Source organism: Babylonia areolata, chromosome 4 (assembly GCF_041734735.1).
Source record: "Babylonia areolata isolate BAREFJ2019XMU chromosome 4, ASM4173473v1, whole genome shotgun sequence".
In the NCBI taxonomy this organism is placed as follows: Eukaryota; Metazoa; Mollusca; class Gastropoda; order Neogastropoda; family Buccinidae; genus Babylonia; species Babylonia areolata.
Window position 1 is genome coordinate 39962824 of NC_134879.1, and position 22637 is coordinate 39985460.

Consider the following 22637-nt stretch of genomic DNA (forward strand, 5'->3'; position numbering starts at 1 on the left):
AGTTAGGGGAGGGAGGCAGAGAGGGAGGGAGGGATGTCAGAAGTTAGGGAAGGGAGGCAGAGAGGAAGGGAGGGATGGATGTCAGAAGTTAGGGGAGGGAGGCAGAGATGTCAGAAGTTAGGGGAGGGAGGCAGAGATGTCAGAAGTTAGGGGAGGGAGGCGGGGAGGATGTCAGAAGTTGAGGGAGGGAAGGAGGGATGTCAGAAGGGAAGGATATCAGAAGTTAGGGGAGGGAGAACTTAGGGGAGGTGGGGGGAGGGGTGCCAGAAGTTAGGGAGACCAGAAGTTGTGCACTCTCTCTCTAGACTGTCTTGTCCGAGTTCGAAGGCCACACACAAACCAACATGCACAAAAAGCAAAAAGACCGAGACTGAATGAGAACATTTAAAAGTTTAATTCTGCAGTGACCACGGAGAAAGCCAATCCATTGAAGACAGCAACGATCAACAAGCACCTGGTTTTGAGGTATTCGTAAAAATTGTTTCGTCCAAACACAATATGTACACATGTATTGCGGACACAACCAACAACACAACCAATAACAAGACTAACATAAATTATACCTTTTTTTTGTATCAGGGCGTGCGTGTGCATAACTTAGTCGGGTCCCTCCCCCTTCCATCTGGTGCGAGACCCACTGATTTCACTTTGCCAAGGACAGTCGTGCGTTGAGCGAGTTTTTTTTCGTTTTTTGTTGTTGTCACTTTATCATCCCGTCCAAGTCTTACTGCTTTTCAGATCTGGACAGTGGAAACGCTGAAGAGGGGGAACGGCAGACTCTCCAATTTGGAGACAGTTTTAGTAGTTGGGATTTTTTGTTGCGGATGCTTTCCCCTATGGAACCTGCCCAATTTTGCGTGTGTTCATTTTCCTCCAACACACAAATTTGGAACTTTTAAAATTTTTATTTTCTTAATCTTCTTCCAAGTCTGCTGAAAATAACATTAGCGAGTTCTGACACTCGTGTTTTATGGAAGATTGTCATCCTCTCCTAATGTTAGTGGTGTCGTAGTAAACCAATCATAAAAACGAATGGTTAAACTCACAAGGTTTTTTGATGTAAACCTATCTCAACAGATGGACAAATTAACAACAGATTAAAAAGATTAAAACATGAAATTAAATACATTTCTTAAAAATGCACATTGTCCTAAAACAAAATCCTGTACTTTTTTTTGGTAAGTACATCTTCAGTGTGTATACAAATAAATAGATTTCTAAAAGTGTATGCAACTGTACTCTGTGTGTGTGTGTGTGTGTGTGTGTGTGTGTGCGTGTGTGCGTGTGCGTGCGTGCTCTCGTGAGTGTTGTGTAGTGTGTGCGTGCTTGCGTGTTCATTTGTTGCATGCACCCCTCCCCCTCCCTCCCATCCCATGTGGCCATGACAGGCCAGACACTGTACAGCACGTGGCAGCCGGCAAGGCCACACATCACAACCTGACACAGTCAACACGGCAGTCAGTAACACAGTTCGATAAAAACACATCTCCCTCATACACGCCGCACACCCATTAGAATGTCCTGGGCGTGTAACTGATGCCAACATCTAAAAAAAAAAAAAAAAAAAAAAAAATTACGACATAAAACAGGTGTTGTCGGCTGACGCACGCAGCTACCTGGGCCAGGTAGAATGGCCACATCTTGCAAGTCGCTGAAGGTTAGTAGCCATTTGTCTCACTGGGGTAAACTGCGAGAACTTGCCGTCAATCTACCGACAACGGGAGGCTTTCATACAGGAACAAATTTTTTTTGAAACAACACTGATGGCTTCAGTTCCATACGAACTGTACCCAGGTCTGTTGATCACACACCGTGATTTCCTGGATTTTTCTCCTGGTACTTTAGGTGTCCTGCTGCACACATTCCCGTCGCGAACAGCAGCAGTGGGAGGAGTCTTGAAACAGGTGGATGTTGTGGAGGTGATCATACAGGTGGGTAGGCCCGTAATTATGAACCGAGTTGTCTACGGGGCAGTCTTCACACCAGCCGGCATCCTCCTTCATCCAGCTTCAGTCTGTGTGATGTCGGCGCCACCTTCAGAGAGGACACAGATGGAGGGAGGCTGTTTGCAGACAGGTGAACAGTTAACGGTTCTCTTCACCACATTCAGCCACAGGTCTTCACTTGTCTCACCTGACCGTAGAATGACTACCGGCATCCGTGGAGTCCTTGTCCGTTCTCTAGTAAGCTGGAAGAGAGGCACTATGATTTCTGCTACCCCCAACAGGCACAGTGGATTACCTGCCGTTCTGCCTTACCTTGCAAGACACGGTGGATCTGGTCGGTGCCTTCAAACGCTGACGACGGCAGAACGCACAGCAGCTGAGAGGACGGCCTGCAAAGTCTTCTCTCTTCTACCACACTTTCACTGTCAGCTAAGTTTCCCAACAAGCTGTTGCGGAGCACGCGATCAGTTTTGACCTGTCCGGGTGACCGATTTTCTTTCAACAGCAGACAGCTTAGTTGTGTGGTTTTGGGGCCAACGCCTTGCCACCTCACTCTGCTCAACGTAAGTCTGGCGTGTCTCCGACGTGCAGTGAAACTCCTGCGGTCACACTTTGTCAGAGGGCTGAGTGGTAGCACACACTGGCACCCGTGCGTTGAAGGGTGTCCCGTCTCCCAGTATGGGGAACAGAATCTCTCACCCCGATCTTTTTCCTGGCAGGGTCCACATCAACCAGGGCCCCGTCGTGACGTCAGCAAGGCCGGGGCTGTGAAACAAGGCGTGGCGACGCGCCCTGAGAGCAGTGCGCTGCCCACTCTGTGCAGTAGTCTCAGACACAGCGGGGTGCGGGGCGCTCTACTACCGACACCCACAGGCCTCCACCACCATGTCCTGGTAGTTCTTGAGCTGCACCTTCTCCCGCTCGTTGAGGTACAGCATAGAGATGGCCGACAGCTTGGTGGGCACGCAGCACGCCTTGCTCACGGCCGTGGGGTCCACCGAGTTGACCAGAGTCTGCACGATGGCGTGGTTTGTGGAGTTGAGGTGCTGGGCCAGCGGGAAGTTGCAGTCCCCCTGGCAGAAGTAGGCGTTGTAGCCGTCAGGGGCCACAATCCAGTCCTCCCAACCCACCTCCTGAAAGTCCACGTACAACCCGTGGCGCCGACACATGTTTTTGTCGCCCTTTTTCGTCCTCTTTCGCTTTTTCTTTTTTTTCTTTTTTCGGTTTTTCCGATTTCTCTTGGAGGTTTTCCCGGCTCGGCTCTTTCGCCGTCGCTCCCGTTTCCGGTCGGAGCGCGCGGCTCGCTTGCTGCGGGACGGGGCGGGCTTGGAGCCGGCCCCCATGCCGTCGTCTGTGTAAGTCACCAGCAGGGGGCGCTCTAGCCGCCACCGCTCCTCAGACACCTCCGCCCAGCGACGCACACGCACGTGCCTGGCGTCCGAGGGCCTGGCGGTCTGCAGTCTGATCTCCAGGCCCTTGTTGAAGGCTGGCCCCCGCTTCCACGTAAACACCGCTGGGTGGATGTCGAAAGACTGCCACGTGCCGCCCTGGGCGGGCTTCACCCGGCGAGTGTCCAGTAACCGGGTGATGACGTCCTCTCCGCCAGTCTGCATGATCTCGTGCACCTCCACCACCATGTCCTGCTGAACCCCTCCCCGTGACCTCGACCTCTGACCTTCACCGTCCCTGACCTTGCCATCGAGTTGAGGAGAACCAAGGTCGCTGTGGTTCCCCTGGAGGTCGACGAAGATGCGCAGCTCGGCAGCAGCCAGAGTCTCTGAGTTGGGAACGGAAGTGACGTCGAAGAGAAGACGGGTGCACGTGTCGGGGTCACAGCCTTCCGTGACATGATGCTCTGCACAGACCGACAGTTCAGTCAGCACATTGTAATGGTCAGAACATACATAACATTACGACATACTGCAACCTGGGCAACGCGCTGTCACACAAATTAGTTTTATGAAATTATTGAAAAAGACTCAATCTATTCTAATATCCCCTGTCTTTAGGGACACTTGTAAAGCATCAGGATACTTTCCCCCCTCTCTCTCACTATGCTTTCATAACTGACTCCTCTTCCACGTTTTATTCAACTTATTAACCAACCTGCCACGTACCCTTAGAAGGTGCCACTGTCCTACGTCTGTTCTCCCCTCCGCCTTCACACTCTGACATACCCCCGAAAGCGGAGTATGGCTGCCTACATGGCGGGGTAAAAACGGTCATACACGTAAAAGCCCACTGGTGTATATTCGAGTGAACGTGGGAGTTGCAGCCCATGAACAAAGAAGAAGAAGACACTCTGACATATCTGATGTCATTTATCTCGCCCACTCCCATTCTTGTAATCTACATAAAGGAACGCTTTTATGAACAACATAATTAGTTATGTCAATTTACGAGACTACGTAGGCACATATTTCCTTTTTTGTGTGTGTGCTCTGTTGTGTCTTCAGGTAGAAACTTCGAGACAAAGGTTGTTGTTTTTTTGTAGCTGAAAAATCTTACTTGTCTGTATTACATTGCCAGCTGCAGTGTGTTACTTCACGCTCATTCTTGTCTGCTGAACATTGTTCTATTCACTTTACAAACCTTTCAACTGCAAAGCTGCTGATCATTTTAGTTTTCTGAAGGGTGCAGTTAAAGAGCTCAATGAAAAAACCTCGGGAACATTTGGTAACTAATGAAGATACGCCTCATGTTAAAATTATACACAACACTCACTCGCTCTCATGCACCCTCTCCCCAACCCCCCCCCCCCCCCACCCCCCCCCCAAACACCACCCCGACACACATATCAGAGACATTTTGGCAGTACACTTTCATTAAATCCGATCACATGTATGCAACATTTCACTTTTTTTTTTTTTCACCGAAACAGCTGCTGAAATTTCCCTGAAACAAATGGAGTCCATGAGAAACTGCCGTAGAAAACTCGGGCTGCAATGGAAACTTAAAACCCCACACCACCTCACGTACAACTGGAAAAAGGGTAACAGCACACCATCGGTGTTTTCCATTGTACAGTTACATTCTGGAATAGAAATTAAAAAAGGATTTTAAAGTTGCATACGCATGAACAATCTTAGCGTGTATCTGTCTCACATACTGGTGTATGTGGATGCCCAGACAAACGTACGGAGCTCATTCAAAGCACGACAGACGAGGAGGGTTGTGAAAGGATAATGGCGAGATTAGGCTTACACGAGTACTTTGTGTGTAAACTTCTGTGTCATGAGATATACAAGCAACGTGTCACACACACACACACACACACACACACACACACACAGAGGGAGAGGGGGAGGGCGGGAAGACAGATCAGTGCATTTTAAAAAATACGCTAAAATGATATTGAAACAATACGCATATTACGTGGTTAAATGAAAACAAACCAAGCAAACAAAGAATTTGAAAAGCGCACCGTCTGTATGTGCTAATCTCGCGTGTCCATAAAGCACAGACAGCATCATGAATGGACTGAATGAAATCAAATCAAATTATTGTGCCTGGAACATCGCCGACCACTAGTTCTTGTTCTTGTTGCTTACAGTCCAGCCGACCACTAAGGCGATGGATGGACTGACAGACAGATATGACTGACTGATGAAGAAACAAGCACGTGCAGCATGACATACCTGTGTGGTAGAAGCTGCGCACAGTGTTGGCGGCCACGCCGGCATTGCCATAGCCCTTGAGAAAGGGGCTGCGGATGGCGGTGGAGGAGGAGGGGGTGGCGGTCTGCGCGCGGTACAGGTCCCACATGTAGGGAGGCACCTCCACCTCCCCGCGTCCCCGCCGGGGCCGTGACGTCAGCCCCAGGGCGCCCAGCAGGTTCTTCTCCACAGCCTTCAGCACGTGCTGGTCACGCGCCGAGAGTCGCCGACCTGCCGCCTCGCCGCGCCCACCTGTCGGGGGATGATGGGGGGCACCCGATGCTGACCTGGGGGAAGGGGAGGAAGGCCGAGGGGGCGCTGCTGATGCTGCTGAAGCTGGCGCTGATGATGCAGGCGATGAAGTCGAAGACGATGACGACGACGATGCTGGGAGGCGAGCCTTCTCCACGGAAGACGAACGGTCCTTGGTGTCTGCAGAGGACTGCGACTCTGTGCTGCTTTCCGAGGATGATGACGACGATGATGAGGATGACAGTGGCGATACACGATCGACGACAACGACCACCGATGATGATGAAGAAGAAAGCGACGCAGGGTTCTGGGCGTCCGGCGATGATGACGACGATGCGGCTGATGAGGAGGGGAGGGGGTCAGAGGAGCGAGGGGAGGAGGGGCGGACAGGCGCAGACAGCAGGCTCAGCAGCAGCAGCACGACCAGCCACCTTCCGCAGCACAACACCATGCTGGACTGGACACCTGCGGCACGTGCAACACGTCAGTGTTATTGTGTGGTGTTATAACATCATGACTGGACTACTGCAACATGTGAGTAACGTCAGTGTTATTGTGTCGTATCACACCATGACTGGACACCTGCAACATGTGAGTAACGTCAGTGTTATTGTGTCGTATCACATCATGACTGGTCACCTGCAACATGTGAGTACCGTCAGTGTTATTGTGTCGTATCACATCATGACTGGACTGGACATCCGAAACACGTGAGTAACGTCAGTGTTAACGTGTATCATATCACCACTGGACACCTGCAAAATGTAAGTAACGTCAGTGTTATTGTGTCACACGACATCATCATGACTGGATATCTGCAGCATGTGAGTAACGTCAGTGTTGTCGTGTCTTATCACACCATCATGTTGGACTGGACACATGCTACACCGCAGCACTGTCACTGTTATCGGGTCGTATCATCAGATCAAATCAAATTATGGTGCTTAGAACCTCGCCGACCACTAAGGCCGGATTGTATCGTATCCTATCACTTTCTTGTCACTACAGAAACCTCGGGCTTGATCTCCCCTGGAGAGAGGGTGTTACAACACCGCAGTGTGACATCTTGTCTTGTCTTCAAGTATATTTTACAATCAAAGCAGATTTTTTTAAAACAATTTTGTCAGGAACAACTCCTTTGTTGCCGTGGGTTCTTTTTTTACGTGCTCTAAGTGCATGCGGCATTCGGGACTTACGTTTATTGTCCCGTCTGAAAAACTGGCACCCAGACCGCCACTCTGGGTCCAATGAAAGAGGAGGTAAAAATCCCAGTTCGGTGCAGGACTCAATTCCATAGACACTTAGCTCCAAGCATGGTGCTTTTCCACTAATCCACTGGTTCACAATTGAACGTAGTGCAGTGTAGTGTAGTTATAACGACCTGCCATCACCCACAGCAGAAAACGCTGGATGGGTGTCTGTAACACTGGTGTAACGTAACAGACTGTAGTGTAGTGGTTTGTATTGCCACGGCCAGCCATTTGCAACAGCTCAAGTCTTACTGGACAGGACAATCCGTTTTTGGTGTTGTAGTTTCAGTTTCATGGTGGTGTCAAAGCGTGTGGACTGAATACGTACATGCAAAACAACACATCTGCTGTGCACACACACACACACACACACACACACACACACACAGAGCAGATGCCTGACCTCTACATAAACCCAACACGCTTGTCAGGTATTGGTATCAAAAGAACGTCTTGTACACAAGCCATCAACAACGTCTGAATACTGGTTCACACTGTCTTAAAACCACTATCTCCCCCTAAACATCTTTTGTCTGAAACTCGGCATCCTGGAGGAGTGGCCATCATAGATACAATCTTCGGAAGCAGGTTTGTTTTCCCCACTTAAAAAGGCAATGCCTCCCCCCCACCCCCACCTCCCCAAACCACTTATAACCATACGATCCACCTCAGAGATCTCGCGATCATCTGTCATAACCACCACCACGCTGACAGACCCAGTGTAGTTCTCCATGCCTTTCTTTTAAACACAGTGTCAGATAAGTGTCAAGTAACCCGTGTCTTTCCGCCACAAGAGCGGCGCAGACGCTACAAAGGAAACGACGGGGGACGTTAAAATCGGAACAGGCAGGGAACGACTGCAAAGCAGTAACGTATAAAACACACGGTGTAGAGCCTCTGACGCATTGTAAAGGGAGCAAGGCGCTGTGGGGTTTTCATAACTGCCCGATAATCCGCGCGTGATTAAGGCGCGCTGTGACCTGAGTCATTCTATCAGGCTGCCTTCATCAGCCGGTAATCCCCCCCGTCCTGAGGGATGGTGCCCATGATACCGTTCTCATCTCCGCCGCGCTTCAAAGCTTTGAACATCGCCCTCCTTTTGTCACGGAAACTCACACCGCGGGCCTGAAAACGTGGGAGGTCTGTGCTGTAGGTAAGCTGGTAGGTAGGGGGTAGGTACCTACCCCGTCCACACACGGCGACGGAGACAAAACGCCAACAGCTGTTATAACCTCACTGTTCACAACAACACCCCCCCTTTTTTTTTCCTGACAGAGAGCATCACGAAAGTGAGGCTTAACTCACAAGGGGGGTGGGAGGAGAGGGGTGGCAGGGAGGAGGTGGCTGGCGAAAGGTGTGTGGGAGGGTGCGGGGGGAAGGGGGCAGCTTCCGGAACGGTCCCCTGCAGCTGCCGTCAGCATCCTCCCAAGGGAGTCCTTTGGTTCCACACCTTGCACCACGCTGCTGTGTCACCACCTCCACTGGTGGCCACATCGCTTTCTCTTCCAAGTCTTATGGACCAGTGGTATCACATCCCCAGTTTTAGTAAAGGGGCCAAAGATTAGCCAGGAAGAATGACTTTAATAAATGAATTGAATCCACACACTATATCTCTCTACCCATCCATATACACACACACATTTCTCTCTCTCTCTCTCTCTCTCTCTCTCTCTATATATATATATATATATATAGAGAGAGAGAGAGAGACAGTGATATATATATAGAGAGAATCATATACACTCAAAATCCCTGAATGCAACCCTAACCTCTCCCCGCCCCCTGCCCTTCCCCACCCCCATTTACTTGTCTCTTCATGAATCTACTACTAACAGCAGCGCCATCATAGTGTATTTCTGTGTCCCTGTCCATGCCGATTTATGGCTCAATTCGTCATCACTCCTCCCCTCCCCTCCTCACCCCCTATCCCACACCCACACCCCTGGGCCCCGGGCCGTGACAAAGGAGCGGTGATGGATCAGCTGTGTAAATCATCGGCCACTTGCTCCACGTGCCGTGTGTGCTGACGTGTGATCCGTCGTGTGACGGAAAATGACAGCACGGATGGCGGTGACTGTCTCGCTGACAATGCACGGCCACTTGGTTGGTTGGTTGGGTTCGGTCACAGCTGGAGCGTATAGACCTACCAATGTTGACAGGCTTGAGAAAAAAGAAGGAAGTTCAAAACAGCCCGTATATGTTTCCATTCTTCGGTTGGTTCTGACACCATCCTAACATTCCGATCAAGTAGAAATGATGTACAGTCCATCCCGGCCTGGCCTGCATTCTTTGTTAGACACGCACATGTTTGAAATCCCGCATTACATAAGTCCCATAGTGTCCGAACATTTGCACACTCTGGCTCTGGGTTTGGAAATCTCTACCACAAAATAACAGCTATTCCTTTTCTATTGAATCTTTTAAGACTAATCTTATAACTTATTTGTGCAAACAATATTTTAAACTATACATTCATTCTCTCCACAAACCGTCATTGTGCGTGTGTATGTGCCTCAATGTATGTGTGGAGGGATGGGGGTGGGGCTGAGGTGGGAGAGGTATGGGTCACGAGTGATATAAACCTGTTTTTAAAGTGGTATATATAAGTGGTAATAATATTCATTTTGTGACGATTAACAAATATCAAATCGTCTGAGAACGGTATCACCAGCTTCACTGAAGGAGATAACGACAGCACGTGAGAAACGTTGTTTGCCGCTTCAACTGCAGACCTACAGCAGCCACACGACTTGGCTCACTGCATTCCGGCAGACAGCGCACGGACATCGACCAAGCCTTCAAAAACTGGCATTAAAAAACATTGATTAAATTGATTGATATGGATACTTATATAGCGCCTGTCCTCGGTCAGAGACCAAGCTCTTAAGTGCTTTACAAACACGGGGTCATTTGCACAAGAGGCTACCTACATGGGTAGAGCCGACTGACGGCTACCACTGGGCGCTCATTATTCGTTTCCTGCGTCATTCAATCAGATTTCAGGCACCCACACACACACGCTCAGACAAACATGTAACATTTTACGTGTATGACCGTTTTACTTATTTACCCCGCCATGTAGGCAGTCATACTGTTTTGGGGTGGGGTGGGGTGGGGGGTGGGGGGGGGTGCATACAGGGCATGTTCTTGTTTCTATAACCCACCGAACGCTGACATGGGTTACAGGATCTTTAACGTGCGCATTTGATCTTCTGCGTGCGTATACACACGAAGGGGGTTCAGGCACAAGCAGGTCTGCACACATGTTAACCTGGCAGATCGGAAAAATCTCCACCCTTTACACACCAGGCGCCGTCACCGAGATTCGAGCCCGGGACCCTCAGATTGGAAGTCCAACGCTTTAACCCTTCGGCTACTGCGCCCGTCATGTGAAAACATTGGGGGTAAAAAGAATACACGTCACAGATGATCGACATTTTCGGGACCACTTTAGTCTCCTTTTTGTTCCTGATACAGGGCTGTAATGACCTGAAAGACTATTACAATCTAAAGGCGTGCATTTTGACAAGGAAAAAACACACTGACATCTATTCCGATTCGAGTGGTCCGAAAAGGAACGAGTCACAACCTATGATTTCAATGTGGCGATCATAACGACAGGACAAAACCAGATTACCTTTCTCAACAAAACACGGAGTTGGTGATAGTGGTAAGGTGATGATGAGCAGGCGGAAAGTGGGCGGGGGGTGGTGTTGGGGGGCACCACACCACGTACCGACACAGCACGTACTGTCCGCCTTGGCCCCAACAATGCACCTGTTCCCATGACAAGTCTTTGATCAATGTCTAACGAGTGTGAAGACGGGACTAAGTTGACCGCAAAGTTGGGGGAAGGGGGCGGGGAAGGTGGGGTGGGGTGGGGGTGGGGGGGACTGACGGTCGCGCAAGTCTGTGTATATAGTATGCGGATGAAGATACTTAATACGTATGTTTGTGCTGGTACCTACAACACATGCACGTACCAAACAAATGAATCTATACCAACGTTTGTGGCGGAGCCATACGCTGCCTGCATGCGGCCCAGGGAGTGAAGACATTGAGCGAGTGGGGCAGACGGAGGGACACGGGGTGAGGGACAGACACCAGTCACACGGACACTGAAGAGTGACAACAACAAAGAACAAAGCACAGCACTCCCCCCCCCCCCCCCCACAACTCCCATGCATTGCGACCGTCAGTGTGCTGACAGTATGCTGAGTGCAGTCCTGGACGAATGTCGTCTTCCCCCTTCCTGTGACGTGTGAATACATCATTATTAAGGCTGTCTCCCACACACCGACCACTTTAGAGCAACGCGTCGCTTGAGAGTTGAAGATGTTTCATGTGAGGCACGAAAACATACCGGCCATTTTGTTGCCGAAAGCAGAAACATCGGCTTCCGCTTTCCTACTGTTGTATACCCGTGAAGGAAAGTGGCAGAATGGTTAAGACGCTCGGCTGCCAATACAGAGAGTCCGTGAGGGTGTGGGTTCGAATCCCGCTCTCGCCCTTTCTCCTAAGTTTGACTGGAAAATCAAACTGAGCGTCTAGTCTTTCGGATGAGACGATAAACCGAGGTCCCGTGTGCAGCACGCACTTGGCGCACTGAAAAAGAACCCATGGCAACGAGAGTGTTGTCCTCTGGCGAAATTACGTAAAATGAAATCCACTTTCATAGGTACACAAATATGTAAGCATGCACTCAAGGCCTGACTAAGCGCGTTGGGTTATGCTGCTGGTCAGGCATCTGCTCAACAGATGTGGTGTAGCGTGTATGGATTTGTCCGAACGCAGTGACGCCTCCTTGAGAAAGTGAAACTGAAACTGAAACTGTATACCCGTTTCTGCACATGATGGAGCAGATTCGAATGTTCTGAAGTGAGGACGTGACCAGTACCATTTTTATGGTCTTGGTTTACATAAAAATTGTGATATGTTTTGAGCGCATAAGCCTTTTCTCCAAGCATTCAAACAAAACGATCGAAACTTGGTTGAAATAATAAATATATTTGGCAAATCATACTGCGGAATGGGCAGTAGTGCCAAGACTCAAGACCGGATTCCTGTCCATAGCCAGGCACAGAAATTCACTGTTCGACATTGGCAAACATAATAAAATGTTGATAAACTAATGTATTTACAATTGTTCTTCCTGTGAACCGGAGGAAAGCAGTGTATCATCAGCCGGAGCTTCACGTGGTCATATACAAACACCATGTCACAATAGTTTAGCGACTCTGACAGACATTTCGTCCGCGTATGCCAGCTGTTTGTTCTGGTTTTTTGTTTTTCCCCCTGATGATTATCATAACCTTTACAGCGGGAAAGCAACAGTAGTTAAATAGCGTAGAAAATAATAGGCATGCCGATATGTAAGTCGACGGGTGTTGGATCCAAATAGATCAAAACCGCGAAAACTACCTGCCATTCTGGTCGTGCGTGCGAACGTCATCTACTCTTCCAGTTATGTTTATGCCATTCAGGTCTCGAATTACCTTTTTTTCCTCTCATGTTGTTTCTGTTGTCATTCTGTCATCGTTCTGATCATGGCATATTCACAACGAGCTAAGAATATCTTCAAGATGCAATTCAACAGCGATATTTTAAGTGTAACACATATTCTAAAAGCGCGAGAATCATACACCGCTTAAAACGTGTCGGCTGCAAGCTGACATGTGCTCGAAAACTCCGCACAGCATGCGTTTCAAGCTAAGATGTCGATGGAAGGTCTGGACAAAAACATATGACTGTACCATCACGCAAATAAAGAGATGACAGATTTGAGATGACAAACTAAGAGATGAGACAAAAGAGAACGCGTAGCACACCACACCCGGAAACCAAGGCCAGGAACATTCCCCATGTACTCAGAAGAATGACAAAGCAGTCATCTTTGTTCACTCGCTTCACTCAACATTTCTCTGCCTCCTGAACAAGAAACGTTTTCTTTTCTTCAACCAGGCTTGCTGCTGGCACATGTCCATTCCTTGGGAACGGGACTGCTGCACTCTCGTGTTTAGGGAGGGTAAAAAAACAACAACCACCGAACATACACCTCCAATAAACCAACCATAAACCGATTGTTCAAACCAGCTCGAGTTCAGCAATACTCGATTTTTAATGACCTCTAGCATAAACACTAGCTCAAATCAAATCAAACTATGGTGCTTAGAGCCTCGCCGACCACTAAGGCCATAAAACTAGCTCATGTCTATTTTAACTGACCCTTTCTCTCAGAACTCTAGACGTATAAAAGACTCCCTGGATCACACGAACTCGGCTTCACACTGCTGGATTGGGGAACAGGGTTATGTCCCCTGTTTAGCACACTTTTCTCGGACCGTTTTGCAGCCCCCCCGAGATGACCCTCGAGGTCGGCCGAGCTATAAACAACGTGGCTGAACGGACGGACCACTTACTAACCCGGTGACACCCCGATATATGAAATACGACCTTCGGTTTCACCTGGTGACCGGAAGACGCGTTGTGATCCACAGTAAAGGCAGGTGAGAGTGGGGGACCCTGCTGACATAAATCATCCACTGGTGTGCTCGCCAGTCTTCACCGAATCACGGATAGCGCCATCGACTGCTATAATGACCGCGAAGGCGAGAGAGAAACGCCTTCGTGGGATCCGAACTCGCTTTGTCTCTTTCTTAACTGTTCTGACCTGTGTTGTATTCTACAGCCTTTCACCGTACTGAACTCAGCTGGGCTGCGTTGATCTAATGCAGTCTAAATAGCGCTGATTTCCCTACTGTCTTGCACAATTTCACACACAGCACTGTGGTGTTTCATTTTTGCACTGCACATTTGGGAAGGCAGACTGAACCACAGACAGAGAACACGCTTTCCAAGCACCTCAGTGAAGACAAAATTTGCGTTGTAAATTTGACCCAGAAACCGTGTCTCAGTCCCAGTGTCCAAACCCACACAGACACCCACCGAAAACATAGACAGCTCCTTGCCACCAATAACCATTTCTGTTTCAAGAACTTGTGACACACATCTGCATATCACATCAGTTCTTGGCCTGATGACATGTCCCATCTCGTTCCATTATAGAATCAAAAGAAAAATAAAGAAGTATCAGTTGACAATCTGCACACATCCGATTTCTGCTCGGGTAGGTAGGGACATCTCATCTGGCTCTGATACCGCTTATTTCACAAAGAGAAGCTTTCGTGGCTGCGTCCACATAATTATTGCCCTCATTCTTTGAGTTTTGTTTCTGTCTCGTACCGACATCTTTTATGGCAGTTGAACCGCCACTGATACAGCATGTTTGCATAATCTTACGAACATCCACGTGACAGGATCTTTAACGTGCGTATTTGATCGTTTGCATGCATGTTCGAACAAATTGGTCCACACGTTGGAGATCATGAGCCACAGGATTTAAATACGGAGTTTGTGAGGGTCTGAAAAATAGCATTCCCTCCCCTTCTGCGTGTGATCAGTTGTCACTCAACGGGTATCTTAACTGAACGGAAATGACTAATCACGTGATATGACCATCTGTCTTCTCAGTATTTGTATACACGTAAGTTGTGGGTTATGGTCACGAGTATGCATGGCTGTTAAGTCATGCGCGCGACCATAACACCTCCACGCCCCCGCCCCCCACACCCACCCACCAGTTGCATTACGCAGTCTTGCACGGGCTTGGGTATACGAGAACAATCAGCTGGGGGTATGGGGGCTAGGGGGAGTGGGGGGGAGGGAGGCCGGGGAGGGGGGGGGGGGCGACCGCCACGATCACTGAGCATGCGTGGAATCCACTTCCTCCTCCCACACATCTTGCACTCTTGACTCCCAACAGACAAGAGCTGCTGCGTTTTCACCCGTCTCCAACTCCCCCCCCCCCAACCCCCCCCCCTGTCTCCCACAATAGCTGGCGAACCTGTGCTGTTTCAAGCGAGATAGGACCCTTGGAAAGCGATTCACGCCGGGCCTGAAATATCACAAGGAACATTCCCAAACATTTCCTGAAATCATATGCCAGGAAGGGCGGAGGGAAGCCCAGGATTTGTTTTAAAAGCGACGCACGTGCTTGCTTTCTACATCAAGTCGTGCTCGTGCGGGCCAAAGCGAGGCTGCTCCGCTAGAGGAGCCAGAGGAGAAAGGGTGCGAGCACACGGGATTCCCGCTAGCGCTACGGAATCTTTACCCAGCGACCTCCACTGGCCGGGAGCAGGGAAAGGGAACCGATACATCAAAGGATTTCCTGCCATGCAGATACACCGCTACTAATCAAAGACACCAATTACAAAACTATACACCAGAGCAACACAAAAAGCATACCTTCCAACGTGCTTACAGGTATCTCAAAAGCGTTTGCGTGAAGGTGGTTCAACGGCTTTGGGCTGAAGTCGTCAAAATATGTGATCTGAGTATAAAACAACCACCACCACCAACTGTCGTAAGAAATAGCAGTAGTTTTAGTTCAAGCAGTGAACATGTCAGACTTCTCGTCCCTCTTATGTCCATTGTTCCGTGGGCTGAACGTGCCGTGCACATGGTGTTGGTCAGACGAACCAAGGTTTGCTGGTGTGCTCTTTGCCGCGTCACAACGTTCCACGTCACCTCAGTCTGTCCAGAGTGTGATAAACGTACGTGGTTGGAACATCCAGCGGAACCTGTGGCATCGTTCACGGCACTCTTTCCTGCGGAATCGCCAGACAAGGCCAACGGGCGCAATAGCCGAGTGGTTAAAACGTTTGACTTTCAATCTGAGGGACCCGGGTTCGAATCTCGGTAACGGCGCCTGGTGGGTAAAGGATTGAGATCTTTCCGATCCTCCAGGTCAACATATGTGCAGACCTGCTTGTGCCTGAACCCCCTTCATGTGTATACGCAAGCAGAAGATCAAATACGCACGTTAAAGATCCTGTAATCCGTGTCAACGTTCGGTGGGTTATGGAAACGGGAACATACCCAGCATGCACCCCCCGAAAACGGAGTATGGCAGCTTACATGGCGAGGTAAAAACGGTCATACACGTAAAAGCCCACGCGTGTACATATGAATGAACGTGGGAATTGCAGCCCAGGAGCGAAGAAGAAGAAGCCAGACGTGACAAGGGCGAACACAACACGCCAAACACAATGCTCTCGATGCCGCATGGTCATGAGCACAGGGAAGTTCAATATCTGGACACACAGATTGGGGAAGAGTCCGGAAAAAAGACAGCTCCGCGGCATGCCGCCCTCGTGCTAGCAGCTCGAATCATGCACAATGTCAGTGTTGAAGCTCCTCACAGTGAGCTGTGTGTCCGAAACCCGGCCAGCACACAGACTGGATACACTAGGAAATAGGATGTATATTTGGTAGGTTTTGTCTGGTCCTCCACCATGGCAGACACTGTCGAACTTTTGTTTAAAAGAGCATTGTTTTCTTAACAGTTCTTTTAATCTACAAAGAGAAAAGTTTCTTGATACATTTTAAACTATTTGATTCGTAAGGTTTTCCAACTGACGCAACGGAGGCGTACAAGATGTATGGAATGTTTATTGCATGGGACGTCAAGCACACTGCATTTCTGATTCACGTCCACACTAAAGAATTTCTTAATTTATATTCATAAAACTTTTTGCACGTCTATGAGCATTGACAGAATAACTATTTGGATAAAAGCATGTATAATCGTATTGCTCGATGGTAGTCTTTCACGTATGTCCAGACAAGATATATACGCATATCTACATGACTGATGTGTCTCACTCAACGGGGCTAAGGCCTTTCTGAGTATATACCCGAGTCCTGAGTCAGTTCATGTGACACTTTTGTTGCTGATCGCGGCGCATCAGGTCACAAGAAAGAGGTTTTAACTTCAGCGTGTTGGGAAGGGGGACGGCCTTAAAAACTGGGATTGGGTTTTCTTCACTCCTAACATGACCGGAACTTACTGAAAGTTCGATGGCTTTTTTTGTGTGTGTGATCAATCATTGAAACACTGGACTGGACTTTCTGACCCAGTCGTGCAAAACAGGTATATATATATATATATATATATATATATATATATATATATCTCTGTGTGTGTGTGTGTGTGTGTGTGTGTGTGTGTGTCACTTTCAATAATCCTGTTTGCAGTATTTAATTGTTACTTTTTTCGATCGCTTCTGCGATTAATCTGTCTCTCACCCACCCCTTCTCTCTCTCTCTCTCTCTAGCAATGAGCTTGAAGTAAAAAGCGCGCAGCTGGTCAGTGCTTATCAGCGGGGTAAGCCGCCGTAAAGCCAGTGAAGGTGCACAGGATCGGGGGACAAAGCCCCGGACTGACGGCAGCGAGAGAAGAGTGTGTGTGGGTGGGGTGGGGGACTGAGGTGGATGCCGCAAAATGGGGACAAACCTCTAACGGGTGCGGGCCTGGGTGTGGGGTGGGGGGCAGCGATAACGGCTGTGGTCAGCCTGTACTGGGTGGACAGGCATTCCCTGGCCTTCTCCCATTCACACACACACACGAACACTCCCTCCCCCTTGTATTGATTCACTCGCACGTGTGCGCGCACACAAGCTCAGTCACACAACTATCATTGGCGAATGCTCTCAGGCACTGCCCTCGTTTCTCTTGAGTTCTGACGCACACATAGACTCAACAGAGAGCTCATAAGCTCCAGAAGCTCAGGAGGGATATTCTGCAACAAGGAGGGGTTGAGGTGGGTAAGCACACAACGGTAAAGATTTCACACAGACACCTGCGCCAAAGGACGGCACAAACAGATCAAGGTGAGCGACTGGATCGCCAGGGCAGCCAGGTGGACTAAGTGGCTATCATCCTGTGTGTATGATATACCTGACCCCTAACCTCTTCTTACTGGTTTCTGGTTCAAATTTACTCTTCACCCGTTTGTCATTTCTTTTGTTACTCTTGAACATAAACTGTGTAGTGAAAACGAAGAGAGAGAGAGAGAGAGAGAGAGAGAGAGAGAGAGAGAGAGAGAGAGAGAGAGAGAGAGAGAGAGAGAGAAGTGTTGCAAAGTGCACTGTAGTGTGTGTTCCGCGCGCGCGCGCGTGTGTGTTTGTGTGTGTGTGTGTGTGTGTGTGTGTGAGAGAGAGAGAGAGAGAGAGAGAGAGAGAGAGAGAGAGAGAAAGTGTGTGTGTGTGTGCGCGCGCGCGTGTGCGTGTGAAAGAATTTGTGTGTGTTTGTATGTACGCGCGCGCGCGTGCGTGAGAGAGAGAGAGAGAGAGTGTCGGTGTGTGCGCGCTTGCGTGAGAGAGAGAGAGAGAGAGAGAGAGAGAGAGAATGTGTGTGTGTGTGTGTGTGTGTGTGTGTGTGTGTGTGTGTGCTATCAGTGTTGATAGAGGAAAGTGATACAGTACGGAAGGGCCAGGGCAGGCAGTGTTTAGGGAACATTCCTCCCTCACGGGGCAACGTAATCACACAGACCCAGGTGCGCCATGCCCCCACCCTCCCCTCCACCACCACTGGACTTCTGAATAGCTCTGTGTTTATATTTAACTATATATATATGTATGTATGTATGTATGTATGTATGTATGTAGACATGCATATTATATATATATATATATATATATATATATATATATATGTGTGTGTGTGTGTGTGTGTGTGTGTCACACACACACACACACACACACACACACACACACACACAGAGAGAGAGAGAGAGAGAGAGAAAGAGAGAGATTAACAAATTTCAATGTTTGGACCTCCAGCCTGTAAACACAGGTACAAGTCAGCAAGTGGTTTGTACAGAAAAAGAATCATGAACCGGCAGTGACATATTATCCTCCTCTTTGTTTCACTGACTGAAAGCTACACACTGCTGCGTCCCTGGTGGCGCTTGTGGCTTTGTTGTAAAAACAATGGGTTCGTAAAACACATCGACTGGACGGACAACTGACGTGAACGAGAGAGAGAGAGAGAGAGAGAGAGAGACAGAGACAGAGAGACAGACAGAGACAGAGAGAGAGAGAGACAAAAAGACAAGACAAAGACAAAATCTCTATCATTGAGGTCTCGTCCCAAAGAGGGAATAAAGAGACACTGACAGTGACTACTGAACAGGCCACAGCCCCTTTCAATAGGGGTTCACAATAGACATTACTACTTAGAAAGAGACAGTCGTTGCGCCCCCCCCCCCCCCAACCAGCCCTGAAACGACGTAAACAGGTATAATAGCGAGTCATTCAAGACTCAGGATTATTCAAATCAAATTAAATTATGGTGCTTAGAGCCTCGCCTACCAGTGAGGCCATCTCAAACCTATCGCCACGTTTGCATCTACTTTAAGTGTAAAAACAAGTACAATAAAAACAACAACAACAATCACGGCTTCAAACTTTTCACTCAAAAAGTTATACCCCACACTTCCCAACTTCCAGAGTTTAAAACAAAGTCTAATTAAATTTTTTTCACTCTTTCAAGAAGTCCATCAGCGTCCACGGAGGGACATCACGAAACAGTCTTCAGAGAAACCGCCGTGTAATGTCTGTGTCTAACGTCATGCAGATCCCAACAGTCAAGGAGCACGTGTTTCACAGTGAGAGGCACGTCACAGGGAATACATCGCGGGGCCTCCTCCCCCTTCAACATGAAAAGAATGAGTAAGAACAGTGTTCCCCGTGCGAAGTCTGCACAGCATCTCAGGATTGTTGTTCCTGGGGAGATCGCCAAGGACCTTTGTGTGCTCGCGAGCTATAGCTCCCTAGTTCACTCCATTAACGCAGTTTTTACACCTTGCCGTTCAGGTTGACGCAGCCACACTCCGTTTTCGGGGAATGAGAAGGACCAAGAACGGCAACATGGGCTGATGGACAGATACAGAATAGGTGTAAATAGACAAGCATAAATCATGTAACGAAGATCGATTGATATATACTGGAGAACATAATCTTGACAGTGCGCTTTCGTGTGAAATAGACAAAGTGGTTCACACATTGGTAAACAGAGATATAAACTGTAACAGGGGCACAGTTACATGTATCAATCCGTGTGCACAAGTGTACGGATTTGCGTTGTGTGGCATGGCGTGTGTACGCACGCACGCGAGTGTATGTGTGTGTGTGTGTGTGTGTGTGCACGCATGCGCGTGTGTCGGTGCCGAAGACACCACTTTGCTCACGTGCGAGCGTGCAGCGCCTTTTGTGCCATGTGCGCCAGTGAGTGCACACTTCGCCAAAGTCAACAAACATAACAAATGATCCTTGTAGTAGCTCTCACTACACCTTACGAGTGTTCTGTGCGCGCGAAACTTGCGTATGTTCGCGAAAGTGTGTTGTTGGTATATGTCTGCTTGTTTGTTTTCAGCATGCTTGCTTCCATAGTTTGCGCGCGCGCACGCGCTCGTGAGTGTTTTGTATGCAGGGATGGTGGAGGAAGGGGTGTGGGGTCTGGGGGCTGGGTGTGGGGGCTGGGGGAGGGGCGTGGGGGGCTGGGGGAAGGAGGGGGGGAGGAGGGAAGCAGCGTTGTGTGCGTTAGGTTGAGACAGGGCCGGCTGACAGTCAGCAGTGTAGCCAGCTGTTGACACAGGCGGCAAGAGTTGAGCCCCCTGTCCGCCGCTACCTTTGCTCTGTGGCCTTTGGCACAGATCAGCCCCCCCCCCCCCCCTCCCCGAACAAACCCCCATCTCTCTCCGTCCTGCTTCTGTTTGTCCGCCTGCTTCTGTTTGCATCTGTCTCTTTTTCTCGTCGTCGTCTTCTCTCTCAAATAGCATCTCCCTCTCTCTCTCTCTGTGACTGACTGTCTCTCTCTCTCTCTCATTCTCTCAACGTTCCGACTCCAGTGAGCCGAGTTGACAGAAGCATTTAGCTGGCCAACTCGAGGACGGCGCTCTAACCCCACACAGTGTGCCGTGAGCTAACGTTGCACCAACATTCCAACTCCAAAGCGTCCCCCAAACAGACTCCCCTCCCATCCACCAGCACACCCAAGTCTGGCCAGTTTTCTCCGCCCCGCCCGCCGCGCACCGGCCACACAAGGCTTGCTGTTTCAGTTCGCCGACATATTTTTCGGCGATCGGCGGCGGCGGCGACCGGCGACTTAAACTTGGTGACCCCTGACACACACGAGCATCAAACACTCAGCGCTGTGAAATCGCTTGTTTTCCACGCAGTGCTGCTGCCTTTCCTTTCCGACCCTGTCTTGCTCTGCATGTTCACACACGCGCGCGCGCGCGCACACATACACACACACACACACACACAGAGGAGCTCACACACGCACGGACGCACACATCCATCCACCTAACAACCACACAGATGAGCACATACACACAAACGCACACAAAATTGTATGCGTACAGACTTTCGTTTTCAAATGTTACTGTTACAAGCTATATGAGCAAAGGCAGATTTTTTGGGGTGTGTAGGGTAGGGTGGGGTGGGGTGGGGTGAGGTGGGGGACAAGCGGTGGCAAGAAATGTCATGTTGATACCAAATAAACAAAATCAACGTGAAATGAATGAATAAAACACAAAATATAAATGAAAAAAATCAATCAACGCAATAAACACAGAAGTTGGGAAGAAAAACAGCAGCCTATCGGATGGCAGCGAGACACACGGGGGTGAACGATCTGGCCAAACACTGGAACAAGCTGACGATCTGGTGACCAGAGATACCCCCCCCCCCAACCCCCCCGAAAAAAAAGAAAAACAAACAAAAAAAACCTACCTGGTCACAAGGGATGTCCAACACCACCCTGCCACTACACACCCCCACACAGAGACGACGTGAGCCCCAGCTTGTGGAACCACCCCCGGAGCTGGCTGTCGTGACGTCAGCACAGCACGTACAGCACGTACCGTCACAAGGTGTGACAGGCGGGAGGTGGCCGTGGGTTCGTGATGTCAGACATCAGTGCTTTGTTTCCGTCCGCCCTTATATTCTGTTATCGTTCGACTGCAGGCACGGTAAGTCAACAAGAAGCTTGCTTATTCGTGTACCCCTTTGTTTTATTCTTCCATTGATTTACTGTTTAGGAATAAGTTGTTTGATACACACGATAATACGGTTCACCAGCCGTCATGTTGAAAACTGAAGTGCAACAACACGTGAGCACAGCGTAAGTTTTAAGCTTGTTGGTGCTCTTTTGCCTTTGTTTGCACTGTAATCACAGATGCTCTTTTGCCTTTGTTTGCACTGTAATCACGTGTAATTACAGACGCTCTTTTGCCTTTGCACTGTAATCACGTGTAATCACAGATGCTCTTTTGCCTTTGTTTGCACTGTAATCACGTGTAATCACAGATGCTCTTTTGCCTTTGTTTGCACTGTAATCACGCGTAATTACAGACGCTCTTTTGCCTTTGCACTGTAATCACAGATGCTCTTTTGCCTTTGTTTGCACTGTAATCACGTGTAATTACAGATGCTCTTTTGCCATTGTTTGCACTGTAATCACGTGTAATTACAGATGCTCTTTTGCCTTTGTTTGCACTGTAATCACGCGTAATTAAAGGTGCTCTTTTGCCTTTGTTTGCATTGTAATCACGTGTAATTAAAGGTGCTCTTTTGCCTCTGTTTGCACTGTAATCACGTGTAATTAAAGATTATTTCAACCAACA

At 49.0% G+C, this 22637-nt stretch overlaps 1 protein-coding gene across 4 annotated transcripts in view; it reads right to left on the reverse strand.

The window, feature by feature from the left end:
• Window positions 1–379: 379 nt before the first annotated feature.
• The window catches only part of LOC143281173 (bone morphogenetic protein 2-like), a 58818-nt gene continuing 36560 nt past the window's right edge, over window positions 380–22637 (reverse strand). For 3 of the 4 annotated variants that reach the window (XM_076586203.1, XM_076586205.1, XM_076586204.1), the window contains 2 exons: window positions 5585–6319; window positions 380–3801 (listed from right to left, as the gene is read on the reverse strand). In XM_076586203.1, coding sequence (XP_076442318.1) covers window positions 2804–3801; window positions 5585–6319 — 1733 coding nt within the window. In that variant the 3' untranslated portion in view covers window positions 380–2803. Of the gene's footprint in view, window positions 3802–5584; window positions 6320–21744; window positions 22029–22637 lie in introns of those variants that run through there. The other variant, XM_076586206.1, reaches the window with a different exon arrangement.